The sequence below is a fragment of the Carassius gibelio genome, chromosome B12, assembly GCF_023724105.1.
Source record: "Carassius gibelio isolate Cgi1373 ecotype wild population from Czech Republic chromosome B12, carGib1.2-hapl.c, whole genome shotgun sequence".
Lineage (NCBI taxonomy): Eukaryota > Metazoa > Chordata > Actinopteri > Cypriniformes > Cyprinidae > Carassius > Carassius gibelio.
Window position 1 is genome coordinate 14,213,036 of NC_068407.1, and position 20,190 is coordinate 14,233,225.

At 40.2% G+C, this 20,190-nt stretch overlaps 1 protein-coding gene across 5 annotated transcripts in view; it reads right to left on the minus strand.

Annotated features, from left to right (window-relative positions):
* Positions 1-255: 255 nt before the first annotated feature.
* The window catches only part of LOC127968975 (transformation/transcription domain-associated protein), a 76,386-nt gene continuing 56,451 nt past the window's right edge, over positions 256-20,190 (minus strand). For 4 of the 5 annotated variants that reach the window (XM_052570486.1, XM_052570481.1, XM_052570485.1 and 1 more), the window contains exons 61-71: positions 17,784-17,985; positions 15,975-16,136; positions 13,721-13,811; positions 13,438-13,637; positions 12,338-12,599; positions 7,670-7,895; positions 7,082-7,299; positions 5,846-6,030; positions 5,387-5,590; positions 1,641-1,835; positions 256-1,543 (exon numbers count right to left, since the gene is read on the minus strand). In XM_052570486.1, coding sequence (XP_052426446.1) covers positions 1,259-1,543; positions 1,641-1,835; positions 5,387-5,590; positions 5,846-6,030; positions 7,082-7,299; positions 7,670-7,895; positions 12,338-12,599; positions 13,438-13,637; positions 13,721-13,811; positions 15,975-16,136; positions 17,784-17,985 — 2,230 coding nt within the window. In that variant the 3' untranslated portion in view covers positions 256-1,258. The remainder of the gene's footprint in view (positions 1,544-1,640; positions 1,836-5,386; positions 5,591-5,845; positions 6,031-7,081; positions 7,300-7,669; positions 7,896-12,337; positions 12,600-13,437; positions 13,638-13,720; positions 13,812-15,974; positions 16,137-17,783; positions 17,986-20,190) is intronic. The other variant, XM_052570482.1, reaches the window with a different exon arrangement.

Here is a 20,190-nt window from a genome sequence, read left to right on the forward strand (position 1 = left end):
AGCATGTATAACTCAGAGAAGACGGAGCTCGGTGAGATATACTGACGGGGTGTAATAAAGAAAGAAAAGCAGACTGAGATCTGACCTGCCCAAACGGCTCCACGACATCCTCTCACTTAGGTCCTCTATTGTACTTCAGACAATCAGCAAGAGACAATGTTATTCTTTCTGAAAGAGATCTCCAATCAAACACCCACAAGGAGACGCATCACATTTAACCATGCAATGGCTACCATTCCAATGAAAACAACACAATTTTTTCTTGAAAAAGAGCATTTTATTAAAACAAAATGCATATTGACATTGCAGAGGTAACTATTCATAGGTTGGCAAAATATTATGTACCTTTACAAAAGAGGGGAATGTATACAAAAATGCTTTTAGGTGTATCAGTGAGATACAAATGCTTTGGGACACTCCTAAAAAGGCAAATTTGAAAAACTGACCTTAACAACTGTATGTGCTATGATTAACTAAAAATGAGCTTAATATAGAGCTACCCCTGTCTTAAGGCTCACATGTCTTTGCCTTTCCAGAGTATTTAAAAAAACAAAACAAAAAACAAAAAAAAATCTGTGGTTGACAGTAACATTTCAATTGCACAAACCTGTAGTACACAGCAATTAAGAGATGCAATGTCATTTTTACATGATGTACAAGAGGGAAAAAAAAATATGCCCACATATAACTTTAAATAATGACATACTGACACGTAACAACATGCTGAACATTGCCGAGGGTTGATTCATGTAAATTCGATTATTAAATTTAAAAGGCTGCCGTCAGTCAGAGAGAATGGCGGAGGCGAAAAAGGAGAGCTTGATGGGAGTTGCATAAAATCTGCTGGAATAGCTGCGGCGCCCTCTTCCAGTGTGGAGCCAAACAAAGGCTGCGGAAACAGTATTTTCTTAAATTCTGTCTTGTACCATTCACACTTTAGCAAACACGACAGTCTCGACAATAGCACTTAACTAAGCTCATCAGTTTAACAATAGTCCCTTTCCAACCAAACAAAGCTGCTTTTAATTGCTGCATGTATCTCTTACCAATGAATAACAGTGGATACTAAAGAGCTTAAGTATTATCCTGTTCTTTTTTAAATTACATTTTGTGCATTATCGAATAAGCCCCTCCAATTGTTAACTCGACACATTATGTTTTCTTAAACTCATGGGACGAATTCATCAACTCTGACATTCACTTTCACAGTATTGCATTTCTCAGCGATCTGCCAGATTTCGTTTCTATACATGCCTGTCTACAACCAAGGGTGCCAGGCCGGGTCCATGCGGCACAGGTTGTCCAAGCTGTTGGCAGCTGCCACTAGTGTGTTTACTTTACTCTCGCCACCCTCGAACTGGGCCAAGTTGTGGAGGCGGGTCATGATGGCGGTCACAGCTTTCTGGACCAGAGACACCAGCTGTTGGCTGTCCATGTTCTCAGGTTGTCCAGCTGGGGACAGAGGCATGGACGTGTCCTCCTGGGTCTTCTTATGCCATGCGATGATCTCATCCCTAAGAACAGCTTTCAAGATGCCATCGACCTGATTGAGAGGACACACAGTTTGAGAGTGGGTCAAGAGCCCTGTAGACTGAAAGTGCAGAGTCTGGTTTGTCATTCTCATTCCTCATAAAGCATACCTTGAAGTTAGGCTGAGCAAAGCAGCGTGCTACCGCTATCATAGAAGCCGTGAGGGGTCCAGATACGCCGATTGTGGTAAGGAACTCTGAGATGTTGGGAGTCAGCCTGAACGGGACGGGCCGGTTGGCATCCAAATCACCAGTGGCATCATTAATATCAAAGCGGAAGTAAGACACATTGAGTTTTCCAGTGTCCTGTTGGGAGAACAACACATCAGGATGGTGTTAACTAATTCAACTTTATAAAAATCTGACCTTGTCATCCAGAAACTACAGTATGCAGACGTATCAAACTCTGAGAGTATCATGTGGCGCCAAGTTGTTAGTTTCCATTCAGAGAAACGAAGCAAATTCAAATTTGGGAAAGGAGCCTGTTTGCTCATGTGGCACACAAGTGGGACCAACATCAGACAACAGCTAATCTATAGCACTCTGGGAAAACTGGATCGCATTGTAGACATCAGACCACAAAAATGTGAGGATGTATTGATCGTACACTCACTGTGGTCTGTGTCAGCATTTAAGCATTTGAACACATATAATCTTCCATTTGCCTTCTGATGCCCTTGATGTAGAGCGTCGTTTTTTTTTTAACCTATGAAGTATTTCAAATAACAATAATTTTTTTCAAGATCGCCATTTCCAGTAGGGGTGTAACGGTGCTCAAACATGATTTCATAATGTTTTTTTTTTTTTTAAACATTAATGAAATGACTAAGACATCACTAACAGGTTAAGTAAAATGTGTGTATATAGCCTAATATTTCGCCAAATGTTCTTCTCTAGACTACTTTTCTCTAGCGAAGTTACAAGCTGCAGACACTGATGGCCTGAGGTAAATGAAATGCTACATGACATTTTGTTTTGAAGTCTTTCCGTGGTTGAAACTGCATGTCCACACTAATGTTTTTTGTTTAAAAAATGCTAATTTTTCTCTCTGTTTTTGTCTTCCATCCACACGGAGACGGTGTTTTTAGGCAACAAAAGAATCTTTTTGAAAACAAAAGTGGATACATTTGAAAACTGCTTTTTCGCATCGCAGTGTGGACTGTCAAAGTGGAGGCTTTCGAAAACAATTGTGCATTTTTAGTCATGTAACCAATTAATCTAAAATGGTGGACGACATTGTATAGCTCTCGGTTAAGCAGTTGTTTTGGATGCTCTCTGTTACTGTCCTTTGAAGCAGTCCAAAAAAATTTTTTTGGCACTTCTAGTCTAAATTCTCGCTCACTTTTGCAACTTTTATATTCCTGTGTTACTCGCCGCAAAAACACCACCTCACTGTCGGCCCATTTAAAAAACTTGGTGCTTTTCCTCGAAGTTTCAAAGAGCCAGAAAGTAAATAACTGGAAACAAGATGGAAATGATGCAGGTCAAAGCAGTACAGGGATGAAAGCCTTTTGGGAACTTTTGGAAAACGATAGTGTAGACCTGGAGCATTTTTAGAATGAAAAATGAAAACGCGGACGCACTTTATATTAAGTGGCCTTAACTACTATGTAGTTAAATTTTAATTATTAATTTGGCACAATGCACTTATTGTGTACATACATGTTTTTACATTGTACTTATATTTGAAAAATATCTGCACATAATTACATCTGGAATTAATTTCTGTAATTACATGTATAATTACACGTTGACCCATCCCTTACACCTTAACACACCCTTAAACTTACCCATACCACCAAATCTGTCCCTAACCCTACCTGTTTCCCACCTCAATAGCAGCAAGAAAAAAAAGTTGCAATACAATATGAACACAATAAGTACATTGTATTTATTTTTTGATGTAAGTACATAGTAGTTAAGGCCACTTAATATAAAGTGGGACCGAAAACGCTGTTTTCAAATTTATCCGGATAAGTGTAGACGTAGTCTTTGTTTGAAAAATAATTGTAAAGATCATTATCAAAAGTAACAATATATAAAACTGGAAGTTTCCAAGAAATTTCACTCATACAGTGGTTGAAACAATGCTACTGTATATTGTACTTGTTACATACGTACCAAACCCGTGCTGCAAATCTTTGGTATGAATTAGGGCTGTGCGATTAATCGAAATCGAAATATAAATCTCGATTTGAGTGTGCGCAATTTCTAAATCACTTTATACCACGATTTTCTGCAGCCCCGACCTCCCGCTGTATGTTATCTGAACCAATCAGGATGCAGCGTGTTTAAGTGGAGCGCGAGAACAGAGCAGACTGGGCATTTGCCTAACTCCAGGTTCACACAATCTGTATGTGATGTGTAGCCTCTTTTTTTTTGAGCCCATGTTAACGGAACAGATTGTTCACACTGCACACAGTAAAAGATGAGAACAGAAAAGGTTATAAATAGAAAGGTGCAAAAAGATTTAATATCTTGCGCATGAGCACAGAGAGAGTTGTGAGTGCACAAGACACAGGTTGAGCGAGAGGAGACACGTTGTAAGGCAGCGTGTTTCTGAGCCTTATACAGTCAGTGATCTGAGCATGCCCATCTGGTTTTGTTAACAAAGCAAAGGAAATCTGCGTGCGAGCAGATAGATTCGCGCTCATGCATTATTTTAAAGTGCTTTCGCGTTACAATAATGTGCTCTCATTGCTGCTTCTGAACTGCGTACACGTAACTAACTCTATACGCACTGCAGACGGAGTACGTGTGAACCTTGGGCAATAAATATATCGGGCAAAACATATAACATCTGAGGCACCACTACAGTGAGCTTTATGACCGATGCATGGCAAAAAAATAAAAAATACACCATCCCTGAACACGGATTTTATTTTTAATTATTATTTTTGGCCATATGTCTAGATTTTGTTTGACATCTTTAATTAGTGATTATTTTGACTCAAGTCTGTTCTAGAGACTTGTTACAACTTTTTGATAAAGCTCTCATAGTTTTTTTTTTATTTATTTAATTTATACTGAAGGCATTTATGACTGTAAAGCATGCCTGTGTGTGTCAAAATCGTGATTAAAATCGAAATCCCAAAATTGATCAAAAAACCGTGATAGGTTTTTTTTGTCCATATCACACAGCCCTAGTACTCATGTGTGTAACTGTTACAACCCTAATTTCTATAGTTTTGGATGAGATCAGGGATTCTGTAGTTATCTACAGGGTTTTTATTAGTTTAATAATGATGAAATGTCACTCCAATATTGTTAAGCACCTCCAAGCACAATATAAAAGTGTTAAAACGTGATTCAAGCTCAATATTTCTCAATATTTAGAGCCTGCACAGGACCAAACTCGATATCTGAAGTCAAACGTTCTGGAAGTGATAAACCAGGGAAATGCATGATGGTTTGAGACTGACTGCGTTATTGAGAGAGAGAGAGAGAGAGAGAGAGAGAGAGAGAGAGAGAGAGAGACAAAGACAGCACATATCTGCTCGTCCGCTCTGCCTGCCGTAGTAATCTCCTAGTGCCTAATGAGATCTGTAGAGTGGAACCGGCAGCAAGGAGGCTTACTATACCCACTTAGCTGCCCATTCCTCTGCCTGTCAGAAAACTGCTGATTAGAATAACAGGACGAGAATCTCGTTTGAAAAATCATCTCTAATAAAAGACTCTATGGACCTGCACTCATCCAGTACTGTATTAGAGGACAAAAAATCAAAGACAGCTGGAAAGTGGCCATCAAAAACTGAAACGTGTGATAACCAAACAAACTGCTTTGGACTTGGATACATGTATATTTGACGAAAGAGGGGGAATGACATTAATTCCATGACGTCAAGTCATTCAGGTACCTGTGCGATCTGCAGCATCTCCGGGTTGAGACGGTTCAGGTGTAGCATGAACTCAGCCAGGCCGATCAGAGCAAGCTGGATGGTGAACATTTTGCGGAAGGTCCAGTAGTCTGTGGCGTTGGGGAAGGTGTGCAGTGCCCACTCTTTCAACATGCTACGAGGAACCATGTTGCCCTGAACTTCCTTCAGAATGTCTCGCAGGACCTTAAAGCATGGACAAAAATATATTATAGTTTAAATGAAAGAAAAGCTATTTTATTGGTTAATTTACTGTACTGAATATTAGGGTAAATGCCAAAATTAAAAGCAAAAATAATATATAAATTTAAACACGGCAAAAAAAAAATTATAACAAGTGTATTTATACTTATAAAAATGTCACCTTGATTATTTCATGAGATTCAATTTTTGTAAAATAATTGTTTCTTGATTTGCTTTCTCATATTATTTCCAGCATACCTGATGGCTGGCTTGGGTTCCTCTAGCCTGAACAGTTGCAAGTCGGTCATAATAGCGGGAAATAGGGTTGTCATGCTCAATGCCCTTCTTAGCACAACGCTGCTTGTAGATTTCCACCAGAGACAGAGACGACGGATTGTCCTCCACTAACCGCATTTGAGGAGACACCGCCACCACCCTTGGGACTGAGAAGAGAACAGATTTAGAGAGTTTGTACTCTACTGGCATATAAAGCAATTCAAATCCCACTGGCTATTTCAACTGCAATTCTAAAAATCATTTTTGAAAAGCATCTTATATATTCTATTTGGCTTAAGATGGATTTGGATAAAGGACTGTTAACCTGAAATACAACCTCATCATCACCTAAAATTCTTCTAAACATTTTATCCCTGTTTATACAATCATTTGATTTACAAAGTCATTTTTAAACAAGACACATTACAGCTGAGAGAGGGCCTAAAACACCAGTGAGGGAGTAAAAAGAAAAGCATGTCACACGACCACTGGGAGCCTTTCATACACATCTAATAAATAACTTCAGTGGAAGGCATTAATGAATGATAAAAATAGAATACGCACACAAACATCGCTAATGCTACTTAATGATTATTAATTGCACTGCAGCATAAAATCAGCCTCTTTTCTTTGCAGTAAAAAAAAAAATCAAAAAGAGAACAGACAAAACGTTTTAGCAAAAGCTAAAATGTGGCACCCTTGACCTCTGAACTGATAGGGTTTCATCTTTAATGCATCTATCACAAGAAAGACAATTTAGATCTTCCTCCCTCAGTCTCCACAGGGAGAAGAGCAACCTCATTTTTATTCATTCTGCTCCAGTCCCCTCTCTTTCTTCTTCTGTTACCACTACACAGCTTTTCTGGTACTTTTCACCTCAATCTTGCCTCTTTTTCTTCTCCTCAATTCTCCATCTCCCCCAATCTGTCTGAGAGCAACTAGGCCATCGAATCCAGCACTCAGAGCAAATGGACAGCATTCAAACGGGGCAGCTCGGAACGCAGCATGCCACAATTAAAAATAGACTTAACTAGAGAATGGTAAGACTTTATAATATGATGTATTTTAATGATTGAACTTTTTTTAGAAACAAGACTTAAAAATATATTGGTCATGAAAATGGAAGGTCTTGTCCAACAGACTGACATAAATAGAGGTAGCCAGTGCTATTACAGGGAGATGTGAAATGTTCTGTGTGATCAGGGGTTGCTGCACTACCTGTGAAAAAGAGGTGTCTCTTGGTGGTCTCTTTCCTCTTCTCCAAGCAGGGGTTGAGTAGCCGCAAGAGCTGCAACACTCGCTCCTCTCTGCGGGACTCTGTTAGACATGCGTCATTCATCACCAAATACGGATATATCTTGCCATTGTGCCCGCGGATGTAGAGGCGTCGAGCAGCTGTGTTGTGCTTTTGAACAATCTCCACCCTGGGCATGAACCTTAGGAGGTAGAGTAAGAGGGGGGTGAGAGAGAGAATGATGGGTAAGTGATGAAGTAATCACTGAGAATTAAGGTCTCAGCTGCAGTCTAGCTTAGAACTCCAAGGGGAGAATAAAAAAGAAAAAAAAGTTCAATTATAAACGACCTTTGTGTTCACAGTTTAAAGGAAATCCTCATTAATACAATTTGTTTTGGTTTTGAACCAAAAGAATAACAAATATTTTTATTCGATTTTAGCCGCAAATGTGTCAAGTTTAACCAAAATTAATTATTCATTCCTTCTGTGAGACCGACTGACTAGTCGTTTACTAGATCACTAGATGATCTGTCGACCAGAGCAACTCATCCCTAGTGTGTATTGATTGTTACCTGGCAATCTTGATGTAATAGTGTGTGGGCTTAGGCATGAGGAATTCCCCCGGGATCTCAACTTCCGCAGTCTGGGCCGAGAAGTTGCTAAGAAAACGGCATTTCTCCTCGATCAGGAAGAACTTTGGCATTTGCTTCGTCTTCGCTTCCAGAATCTTAATCCACTTCTTCAGCTTTGAAATGAGATTGTGCAGCTTCATGGAGCCGGGAACGCTGAAGTCAAAATCTGCGAACGGAAAGAGTGACAGGGAAAGGTAAACCAGAGGAACACATAGGCAGCTGAGACAAAAAAAAAAACAAAAAAAAAAACAACACTGCAAAAGAACAAGTGGAAAAGACTCCGGATGTGAGAAAGAGGTAGACGTGGCGTTAAACAGACAGAGATAGTGTGAAAGAGACTGAGAGAGGAGACGTTATCTTTGAATCAGGGAAACAGAAGTGCTGCACTTCCTCCCAGGTCTCCCTTGCGACATGGAGGTGCTGATAACATCAAGGTTCATAAGGAGGAAAAAAAAAAAGGGATTAACTGCTCAATGCAACTTCTAAATGACATTGTGCATTAAGTTAGAGAGCAGACACAAAAGGTATGGTCGGAATGCAAGCCACGTTCCCAATTTTAGAGACAACCTCCGGGCCAGAACGTCTTTATCAAATAGGGTAAAAGCTGCTCCACTTTCATTCTTCTGTTGTGCTACATTAATAATACCACATGCCGCAGATACGGAAATGGCTTGGCATTTAATTTTATACATTTAAGAGGAAAACCACCCTCAAGAAAAAAACTCGCTTTGTATAATTAAGGCTTTGGCAGAAGAGGCTTTAATTCAAAAGCATCTTGCAATGAGCTGCCACTCATGCCAAAGCCAGTAAGATGTGGCCGCCACACATAATGAAAGGCCATTTAAGGAAGTCTCGCTGCATGCATGACACTTACAATATCATCAATGTCCCGTATGACGTTTTGATTAGCAGTGAACTGCCCTGAGCGACGCAGCTCCCACCCATTTCCTTGCCCTGAATTAGACGATGTCTTCTAAAATCAGACACGCTCTGTAATCTCAACCAATCCGACTCTCTCTGAAAGACTTTAAGACTGTTTAGGTGTTTAATGACCAGTGAGTATTAAAAAAAGTGATTTCACTTGAAAAGCATGGCTATGCACAGCGGTCGACTTGGTGTAATCAATTTAGAAAAAAAAAAAATGAACCGACGATCCCCTGTAGCAGCGGTGCCCTGAAGCGAGGGGTTTTTCAGATAACGGTGCCTCCAGGGCAACATGGTTGTTGTATCTCTGATAAATGTAACACCTTTGTCGGTTTGAATATGTATGGTTGGTACGGTGCGCTCCGTTTCAGCTGTCTCACTGACCCAGGATCAGCTCAACTCTAGAGAGATTTGAGCTCCCCGCTGCTGTGGAAAACAAAGTCTCTGCTCTCTGACCTGTGAATGAGATACACCGACGGCAGAAGTTTTCTGCACCTAATAATGCTTGGGCGGTGGAGGTGGCCAAGCGCTAAAAATACATCCCCCCATCGGCCGTCTGCCTGCGCCGCTCGCTGTGTAGCAGTCTCCGGTGAATTCTCTACTTTAAATTCCATCACTGAAATGCCTGAGTGAACACATTGTACAGCACAACAGGAGCCCTGAAACAGCCGCTTTAGATCAATGCAGACAGCAATGCTCGAGAATAGCATAACCATGCGATGCTAAAACACACGTTTCAGAAATATTAACACCACTAGTACTATCTCACAATACTATTACTAGTATTATTTCCCAGTACTATATTCCACATAAACAAAAAACGTAGACAATGAGCAAATGTATCCCTTTTGTTTTCATAACATACTTAAGAAAAAAAAAAAAAAAATCAATCTAAATGGGATCAGTGTTTTGAATCGAAAATTGTTGATGTCTGATGCCGGCACTGATAGCCCTGTGGACAGCACACTGACATGTAGCGCTTTTGCGCTGTGGGCATCCAGAGTTCGAATCCCAACTCGTGGAAGGGATTACTTTCACAGTGTAATATATTTCATGCAGTTGTGTACTTTTATTATCCCAAAAGTTCCCAAGGATTTGTAATTCCAGAGAAATTCCAATTTTAAATATATATATATATATATATTTTTTTTTTATGTGTGTTTTTACAGTGTTGAGCATTACAAGCAATCACACACGAGTCTGTTGAGCTTATGAATGCAACGGCCAATCAGAGACATTCAGATGAGTTTTTTTTTTGTTTACTACACACTTGCTAACTGAATTCAGCTCTCACGCGAATACTCTCCTCATAAACAACAAAGTGCAGATGTATGTATGATGCAAGAGATTCATTCATCAAACGGTGTATAGACAGCTTTACTGATAACAAGGAGAGTTTTTTGAGAGTGCTTAAACTCGTGCTAGACTGACTCTTACTGCTAAGTCAGAAATAATGTTCTTTGACAAAGTAAATGTTTTTTTGCTTGCTTTCTTTGTAGAATTTATTCACCGTTTGAATAACTGTGGAAAGTACAGGTAAAAAATAATAATAATGACCTCATCCATGATCATACCTCCTTCATAGCATCATCAAGCTTCACCTTTGTTACTGTTTTGAACAACCTCTAGCGACCAAAACTTACATATTGTGCCTTTAAATGAATCTTAAAGTGGTCAAATAACCTTTATTTAAACAATAACATTTGCTCATGGCTTGATTGTGATTGGATTAAAGGATTCTTGACCAATGGTGCCAATGTGTTTGTTTGGACATGTGCGTTGGAATGGAGAGCTTTGGAAAAGAAACCCCTAAGGAAGGGGAAAGAATGATACCGGGAACGAATCGGGCTTGTGCTCTGCTGGTTCCCCTCCAAAACTCATTCCCAGTAGCACACTATGTCAGACGGGCAGAGAAGGCTCAGGGCGCATTGGCCATGAGTCACTGCCCAGAGACAGCTGGCACCACAACATCTGTTTTACACCCTTACAACCTTAACAGTTCTCTAAGGCCATGAACACACACACACAGGCCTCGGGATAGAGCTTCATATGAAGCAAACGAGAGCACTAGCTCCAGGATTCAAAGTTTACTGAGGTGTGGAGACTGTAGGTGCACAGGGAAGTGAAGTATAAACATATTCTGCTCTCCTGGGCAGAGGACAGCTAAGGGGGAGTTTGTTTTAACATACGCCTCGACTCACACATGCTCCGCTTTCTGAGAGCCAGGTCTACACCGGGGGTACTGGAAGGTTATTGTCGGGCAATGTGTACAAAACTGGCCTCAGGAAACATCCGTGCCAAGTTCTCCCCGACTCAGAGGGATTTAAACAAACATCTAGTGGTGAAGGACATTTGGGATTTAAAGGAAAAGTCACAGAAATAATAAAAAACAGCATACGGTTCCCTTCTTTAAAAAAAACGAATGACTATGATTTAAAGGCAAATACATAAAAATGTAAACAACAGAAAACAACAAAAAAAACAACAGTGGAAAAATAGTTTGGAATACAGGAAGACAGGTGGAGCATTTGGGCACAAATATGTTTCGTCTTCAATTTCGTCTGGCACCAGAAGTAAATGAAATTATACACTTCCCACTTTACCTGATTAAACTAATAATAATAAATTAAATACAAAACTTTGTTTTTTTTTTTTAAACCAATCTACACATATATGTAGTGTTTTTGGTAAACATGTTTACCTAAAACTGTGCAATTTCTTTACAGTCAACAGCACCTTGATACACGCACACATGGTTCTGCCCATAGTCATCTTCCCATTAAATCTAATCACATGGTTCACCGAGCCAATTATTCTCTGAGTCGGTCTGGTGGAGAGGCCTGTGGTTAACTCTGAGCAGAAGTGGTTATGCAGAACAGAGACGAGCGAGAGAGCATGTGTAATTGTGGACGGGGATGTGAACCTTTAAGTGTGCTGCCTGCAAGTTAGACTTCTGTTGACACTTCTGAGAGAAGTCCACGTGTGACAGCTCATTCTCAGTTCACTTGAATTATTTTAGCTGTGCTTTTGTGTTAAATACATTTCAACTACATTTGAAGACAACAGGAAAGCATTCAAAATTAACTAAACTTTTATAATGTGACATTTCAGAGTAAAACAAGAAGTGTAGAGTTTGATTTTAAGATTTCATTGGACCATGAAAATCCAGCTATGATGACAATTCCCATAATTTAACCTATTATTTCCATGATTTTTCATAAGATAATTTTTTTTAAATATAATTTCAGAGACCAGAATGACGAAAGAAACATATAGACTAATGTTATACAACTAAAAAACAAAAAAGTAATTAAAAAAATAGTTTTCTTTTATATTCTGCTAAAAAAAACATTTTGAAAAAAAAAAAGAAATAATAAAAGCTATATACAAATATTAAAATTAAAAGCACAAGTTAAAATAAAATGAAAATGCTTAAACACTAATTAAAAAATTTATTCTATTGTAATATTTTAATTATTTCCTATAGAAATCTCCACTTTTTATATAAAAAAAAATTTCCCTGATAATTCTAGGTTTTGTGTGAAGATAATTTCATCTTAATATGTTAGCTTCATATGTGGAGAAAGCTGCATTTCAATAAATTACAGGTGCAAAAAATATCATTTAACTGAAAGACATTTTAAAACGTATAACAATGTGCACAGGAATTGGGATTGTTCTGACCTGTGGTGAACTGGCCCTTCATCTTCTGGAACACAGGGTCTTGAGCGGTGGCTTGAGCTCGCCGGGCCAGGGACTCGGAGGCAGCGCTTGAGAACATAGTAGACACATTGGACACATTCTCCAGGCCCACGCCGAATGTGCTGACCAGCTTTTTTACAAAGTTGAGCGTATGTGGAGTGATTTTAGCATCAGACACAGCTCCGCTCTTTTCGAATGCCACAGAGTAGCATTTTGCCAGCCCTTGCTGGAGCTGCCGCAGAACCTGTGGAAGGAAATGAGGGAAAAATGAGAAACCAAGAGACAAGGATGAATGGTTAATGAGTCTTTATCAATTTACCATGAAGGATAACACCATTCCCACATATTCAATCCAATTTGCCATTTTGATGATAATAAAAATCCTTCAGAGGCGAAGATTTTCACCAGAGAGATCTGTAAAAGCCCGCCTCTACCGGTCTCTGCCACAGAGATTAAGCTTAGACTTCAGGAGAAGAAGATTGCCATTATCAGACTAATTTAGACTGGGACTACACTTCATCAGTGTCTGGAAAATTAAACCCAAGTTTTACTTCACTGAGCTCTCTCAACGCCAGTTTCTTTCATCCTCCAGTTCTCGTTGCTAAACTTTCTTTCCTCGCCCTTTCCCGTCCTCATCTTCTGCGGTTTCTCACCGAGTGTCCCACAGGAATGGGGTTCTGCCTTCCCTGTCCAGACTCGACGCATCACCGCATCAACCCTGTCATGGCAATCCAATCTCCCTACGTTCAGTCTACACTCCCCCCATCCATCAATCACGGAGAGCCCCTCGCCAAAGCCCGATTAGCACTGGAGCACCAATGTCCACCTGCACTGCAAAACCACTTTTCAGCCTCACTGAGCCCCAATCGTTCCCCTCTGTCAGCTTTCATCTGCTCAGCCGGCCCTCTGAAAACAGCTACGTGTACGAGAGCATGTGGCGTTAGACTAAAGAATGTAAGCAAACCGGACAGAAAACGCATTCATGTCATGTTTAACTTGCGCTAAAGGCTGATGTGCTTTAAGAGGTAGCCACTCGCTTCTGGAATACAAAAACACTGGCTTTAACACATAAAACCGCTCACCTCCTCGTGCCAGTTCTCTCTGAACCAGACCATCTGGTCCACGATTCCCTCCAGAGAGGAGAGCAGGGTGGGGTGGAGCTCACGCTGCATGTGCATGATCCGGCTGCAGCGCCACATGGGAGCAGTGGCACGGATGGGACCCGGGTCGGACGCAGAGTGGGTCTGGGCCGCCGCTGAACTGGGCTGCTGCTGGCCCGAATCTGGGGGAAACAGAAATCACAGCACATGAAGGAAACAGTTGACTTTCGTAGGGCTTTGTGTGAAAAAAAAACTCCAGTCATACCGCTCTTGTAGCGCTCCCTCTGCTCAATTTTCAGCGTCAGGTACAGGGTTCGGATCGGAAAGTACACCGCTTGAGGGTAGACACGTCCCACCTAAGAGAAACAGTCGCAGATTACATTTCAGATCGTCCCTGTGGGTTTGGGTCAGAGCGAGAGAGAAACGTAGCGCTGACATGTTTTGAAACTTCTCTGTGATAGTGCAGGCTTTTGAAAATGAAACCGTAGGGGGAAAAGCAATGAGATGGACAAACATCAAGGGCAGATTAAAACCATGGCTCAATATGACACCCGCTAAAAGCTTGTCAAGCCCTAGTGTACACTTTCTCCCGTTCAGAGATCTGCTGTGTCCTTGAACAACCTCACAAAGAGAAGGTTCAGGCTGTTTAATGATTTATAAACTAGCGTATTTATCAAAACGGCATTTATGCACTGGCACTATAGACAAATGTCTTTTTTAATTAACAGTAGGGTAAGGTTGTATGATTACAAGTAACAGCATATTGATATTTGACACATTTTTGCCAGAATACAAAACCCATTTTTTGTATTACATAACCATGTCATTCAATATTCACATATTAAAATTTAGGGATGTAATGGTATTACCATGGTCACATGTCTGCATAACGGTATGAAACGGCTGCTTTATTTTCATGGCAGATAATTACACCATTTCACTAGATTTATACTAGCAGATAAACCGTTTAAAAACAGCACTTATTTTTGCGATTCAATTTAATGCAGCAGATATCGCACACCTCTTATTTAAGCTGCAGTCAAAGAACCAATTTGTGAGGTCTATTTCACATCTTTTGAAGAAAAATGCCCCCAGTCTTTATAGTTTAAATCTAACAGACAGCAAATTCTGACTCATAACCCAATCTCTGAATCCTCTTATTGTTATGTAATAGTCCCAAAAACATGCTCATCAAAACTTGTTCCTCTCCTCTTTCTCCCCTGGCACTGCGATATCCGTGAGGGGTGTGAATGTTGTCCGCATCAGTGTGTGGAGAGGGGATGAAGACAAATATGGAGGCGGCAGACAGCGCTCCTTCTCAAACCGCCCGCAGCCCCTCTCAGGTCTCACAGCACCCGGCTCGAGCAGTCCATTAGAGTGGAAACACGATCTTCGTCAAACAGACGGCAGAAAGCAGGATGGGCTTTAGGTGTAAAGAGACACCTCGGAGTCCAGATGGGCTTTTACATGAAAAGCAGCAATGGCCAAGACCTTCTGTTAAGAGCTTGTTAAGTATCGCATAAATAATGAACGAGGCAACTGGGGACAGATCATCCCTAAAATTGGCTAGAAGTCTCATCATATTTTAGGGTGTGTGCGAGTGTGTGCGCGTGCATGTGATGGGTGTCTGTGTGTATAAAGGTGTTGAGTTTTTCTCGCCTCGGTTTCATCTCAAGGCACCCCGCAGCTCACCTTCATCAATATTTCACAAAACGTTTTTAAAACATGCCGCCAACTGGAGCACAGCTAAATAATTCAGAGCCTGGGATAAAGGTGCTCCACCCGCTGGAGATTTCACTTAAAAATCAAGAGGTTTACAAAACGACTACCTTTCACTCGTCATCGCTGCCTTACATCACACCCAAAAGATCCTTCAACAAGGAGACCCGTCATCCCTAAAACAGCCTTGACAACTCCATTAATTGAGATTACGGTGTGCAAACATATCTATTTCATTGGGTGCTTATCAGGGACTCAAGTGTACTTAATCTCGAAGTGAAGCATTTCCACCGCACGGGTGCGTCGGTGCTGAAATGGGGAGATTAGAAGTCGCTGGTCTGGCAAGCATACGTGAGAAAAGAGGTGGTCGAGCTGCATGCAAAACCCCTTTGGAACAAGTCGGTGAATAAGAGGGGGATTTTGCCGTCTTTTAACGTGGGTTAAGTACACAGAACTCTCTCTCTGTCTCCTCTTTTCTCCCTCTCTCTTTGGGCCCCTGGAGCAGTTGCTTTTTTCTTTGAAGTTCAGGAGCTTTTTAAATGGCTTGGAAATAATACTCCATCAAGGAGGGCAAATTAGTCTCTCGTTTAATTAGCGGTTCTGTTCCCACAGTTGGAGAGTGTTTGATATGAACCCAATAGCAATGCTTTGCATAAATAAATAAAAAGGGAACCGGAAAAACGATGAATTTGACAAAGAGGGTCTTGACTGCAGACTGTCTCTCGCAGATGAAATTAATCTTGATTAGATGGAAGCATGAACGCGCTGCTATAAAAAGGTAATGTTGTGAGCAATCCAACCTGGCTGATGAGGTTGAGGAGAGGTTTCCCCTCTGAGCCAACCAGACACGTGAGAAGCTGAGGGATCCAGGCCAGCCATTGGATGGGCGGCACTCCAATGCAGTATTTGTCCACAGCGTCTGCCAATGTGTTCTTATCATCAAAACTCAACAGCCACAGCACCTGAAGAACAACAGAGACAGCCTTTTGTGACAACAGTTCAGATTTTATAAACCCAGCTGCAGGACAAAATTTCATCTACAAATTTTCTTTGAAATAGCCAGAACAATGGAAGAAGAAATATGACATTGGCGTTTTATTTAGAGCTAAAATCATTTTATGTTTAATGCAAAAAAATTTGACATTTTAAATTATTTATTACACAGCCAAGTCCCTACAAAGTGATAATTTATATATTTAAAAAAATGGCCTACTAGCTGCAAATGCTGAATTGATCTCCCTTTTCCCTTGTGTTATTGTGCATATCTCTTCATGCACATACAGTTGTTTACAAATCTCTTAATTTGGAAAGTCAAGTTTTCATCAAGTCAACATTCATAAATAACCAGCTTGGATGTAATGTTCCTCAACCTATGTGAATGACCAGGTATCGTTTTCATTTGAAACTAAACCTATATGTCAGCGATTGAAGATGAGGCCATCAGCTCCATGAAATAGCTACTCCAGGGCTTAATGGCTTGTAAAATCCTCTCGGCCACCTCACTCCCACCAGTCAGCTGCTGTCGTCTTTTGCTATTGTTGGTGGGGCTCTGCTATGGTGGGCTGGTAAAAGAGGAACCTTCATCTCTGCTGGGGCCTGATGGAGACATTAAGCTCTGGACAGCCTGGGCTACACGGCTTACGGATAATTACTGATAATCAGTGAGCAGCTACTCTCATTAATCACGTGTAAACTACGCCACCGTCTCTAAAGCTTCAGTGGCCAGCAGCAGTCCAGATACAATCTAAAGTGCTCCTCACAGTCAATCCCATGCTGGGAAAAAAAAGAAAAAAGCCAAATGGAGCTGTTTGATCTAGTGTACAGTACTCAACAGAGAGCAGACTGCCATTTATATAGTATCCATACAAAACCCATCATCAGGTCTAATAATATAATTACATCCATCATTGGAGGTTCATCAGTCTGAATGCAGTGCGTCCCCCCTGCCGCAGCTGCATTAATTCAGAAATGGCACACGGTGACAGATATGCCCCCATTTAACAAAGCCATCAGAGCAGAATGGGTTTACTGGACCACAAATGAGAACCGAGTTTGCTTGTGTGTTATGGTAAATGGGTTTAATGGTATAACTAATTACAGGGCTGTCAAAAAAGATGCTATCCCATTATGACATGCTCTGTGCATCTCTGCCAACCATTTTTCCTGTTATTGACAGAGAAAAACACTAATAAGGCCTACATTCTGCCCTCTAGATTACACAGTACAACTGATCAGCGGTTCTTGCATCCATACTTTCACTAATCACAAGCCATGGCAGTCTCAGTGTTACAAAGGTCAGGCCATTAGTGTTATCATCATTAACAAAGTAAAATGATCTTTTACTTTTAATTATCTGAAATAAACCATTAACTTAATGGCATAAGACAACAAAGTAAGTAAATAACAGAACATAAGTGTAGAAAATGAACAATATTGTAAATTATATTAATTTGGAGGCTTATATTTTTACATCATAAATGCATAAAACATTCAATATAAAAAATGGCTCAACACTAGACTGGCCATTTTTAGGCACATTTCTAAATTCGACCATTTGGCTCATTCACTCAGTGAGGTCAGCTGGAGAGAGAAGAGAGAAGAGGTCGTACCTTGGCAAGGTATTTCCGTGACTTGCTCTCGTTCTGATGGCGGCAGGCGTGTAGGTAACAGGTAATGGCGGAGACACCAAGGTGGGGCTGGCGGTCTTTGACAAAGATGTTCTCCAAGTAGTCGCCCCACATAGCCCAGGCTTTCACCAGAACATCATGCATCTGCACTGCAGCAGAGAATGCCTTATTTGCCTCCTCTGACCTGGAAGAAGAGACAATTCAAATGAGAAGGGAATTTGTCACTTCTGACCGTTACAATCTTGAAATCTCAAAAATGCTAAGAATATGAGCAATTTGGTGGATTGAGCATGAGTCAGTAAAATTTCTGCCAGTGGTGCACTGGTAAATAAGATCATAATTATATATCTGCTTCTTACTGACATTTCACTATAAATCTGAGAAGCATCTGACAGAACAAAAAGAAAAAAAAAACTTGATGGCAAACACTATTCTAAAAGCTATCCAGTATTTCAGCACCTAACAGAAATTAGCTGACCGGGTCCAATATTTTGTTTCATCAGCCGTTTTAGAGCTTTGAGAATTTGTCCCCTGAGAGTTTTTTTTCTAGGGCCCTTTATAGAAGAAGCAGTTTAAGAATAGAAGTTGAGAAAGGCTCATAAAGGGCTTTATAAGGGACTGAAAGCACTGGATGGGACTCATAATCTAAGACTGAAACCCCTGCCCTTACCATCACCATCTCTAAATGCTACTATGACACACCTACTTAACCAATCACATTCACATATAATGGAAACTTTTAATGAGTATGTGGCAAGCAACAAAATTACACTTGATTGCAATGGGAGTCTGGGGAGCCCAAATCCACTGAAGCGTCAAGTCAGTCATGGACATGTATAATGTTTCTGCTCGTGGCCTTTGCTGAGCGTCGGGCAAAATCCCCACGCCCAGTCGAGTGTCAAACATCTTCCTCCGACAGCTCTACTGCTTTATCAAATCCCTACATTAATATTCATAGAGAGTGGAAATGTAATGATTACATTAGGCCCTGCTGAGGCTGGGGGAAACTTCTGCTGATCACAGAGATTTCACAAATTGCCATTGAGTTAATTATTCAGCATGTGTATTTAATAAGCTATTGCAATCCAGCACTGGGTTCTGGGTTCGCCATCAATTCAACCAAGATGAGAAAAAGAGGAAGGCCTATATAGAGCTATGGTGTTGCAAAAGGAGGTAGTTATCTGTTTATTTTTGAAAGACATGATTCTCTGTTTTGTTCTGGATATGTTAATATTTTAAAGGGGTCATCATCGGATGCCCATTTGATATAAGTAGATATGATTCTTTAGGGTCTTAATGATAAGTATATAACATACTTTGATAAAATTTTCTCCATGGTAGTGTAAAAAAAAATTTTTTTACCATCAAAATGAACTCTGTTTTTAGCAAGTCATTCTAGACCATGTTGCTTTAAATGCTAATGAGCTTTACTGACCCAACCCCTCTCTTCAATTGGGTGACAAACAGTACGGTTTACTTTAGCCGTGAAACTTGCTTACTAGCACAAATTAGGAAAGGTGATTTGCAAAGATTCATAAAAAAGCCTTATGCTCACTTCTGTAGATGAAGTTAAATCACGTTTAGGCATTTTACATTCCCTTCTAAACAAAAGTAATGTTAATCCTCTACGTCTTCGACACAATGGCAGACAACTCACAGCTCACAAAGGGCAGGTCTAAGTTAAGACTGCATTGTCAATCAATTATTTTGGGAGGGGCCTGTGCAGAACTACGTCATTCTGACAGGAATCTCAGAACAGCCTGATTTGAGAAGGGGATTATAAAACAGGATTTAAAAAAAAAAAACACTGGGTGGATTTTTATCATTATAGAATGGATGTTTTCACACAATTTCAACATGCATTTATCTTCAAACAACAACAAAAGTAAATTTTGCATCTTTAATAAAATGCAATTCATACTGACAACAATCACTCGAATTCGCCTCCTATCCTTTAGCCTTTCAATTTGCAAATTAAAATTCACTTTGATATCCAATTCTATCCAATTTCAAAACGAGCAGTTTTGTCATATAATTTCCCAATAATAACTGTAAAAAAAAATACATTTTTTTCGAACTAAGTGAATGCATTTTAAACTAGATTTCACCTGTGCATTATCTTGGCAGCTCTTTATATTCAATGACCCTTATCTGTTTGTTATTTCTTGTAGGCGGTTAAAACACCTGACCCGATTGCACTACAAATTAATCTACAGTATTCTGAGATGTATACCAATTACATGACAGATTCTCACCAGGAAACGCTGATTGACTCGTGAAAATGCCAGTCAATAGAAGTATGACAGGAGATAATCACTCATCATGAGTTCAGTGTCATTATCCTCTGCTGCACTCATGCTATATAAGGTTAATTACTCATCATACTCTC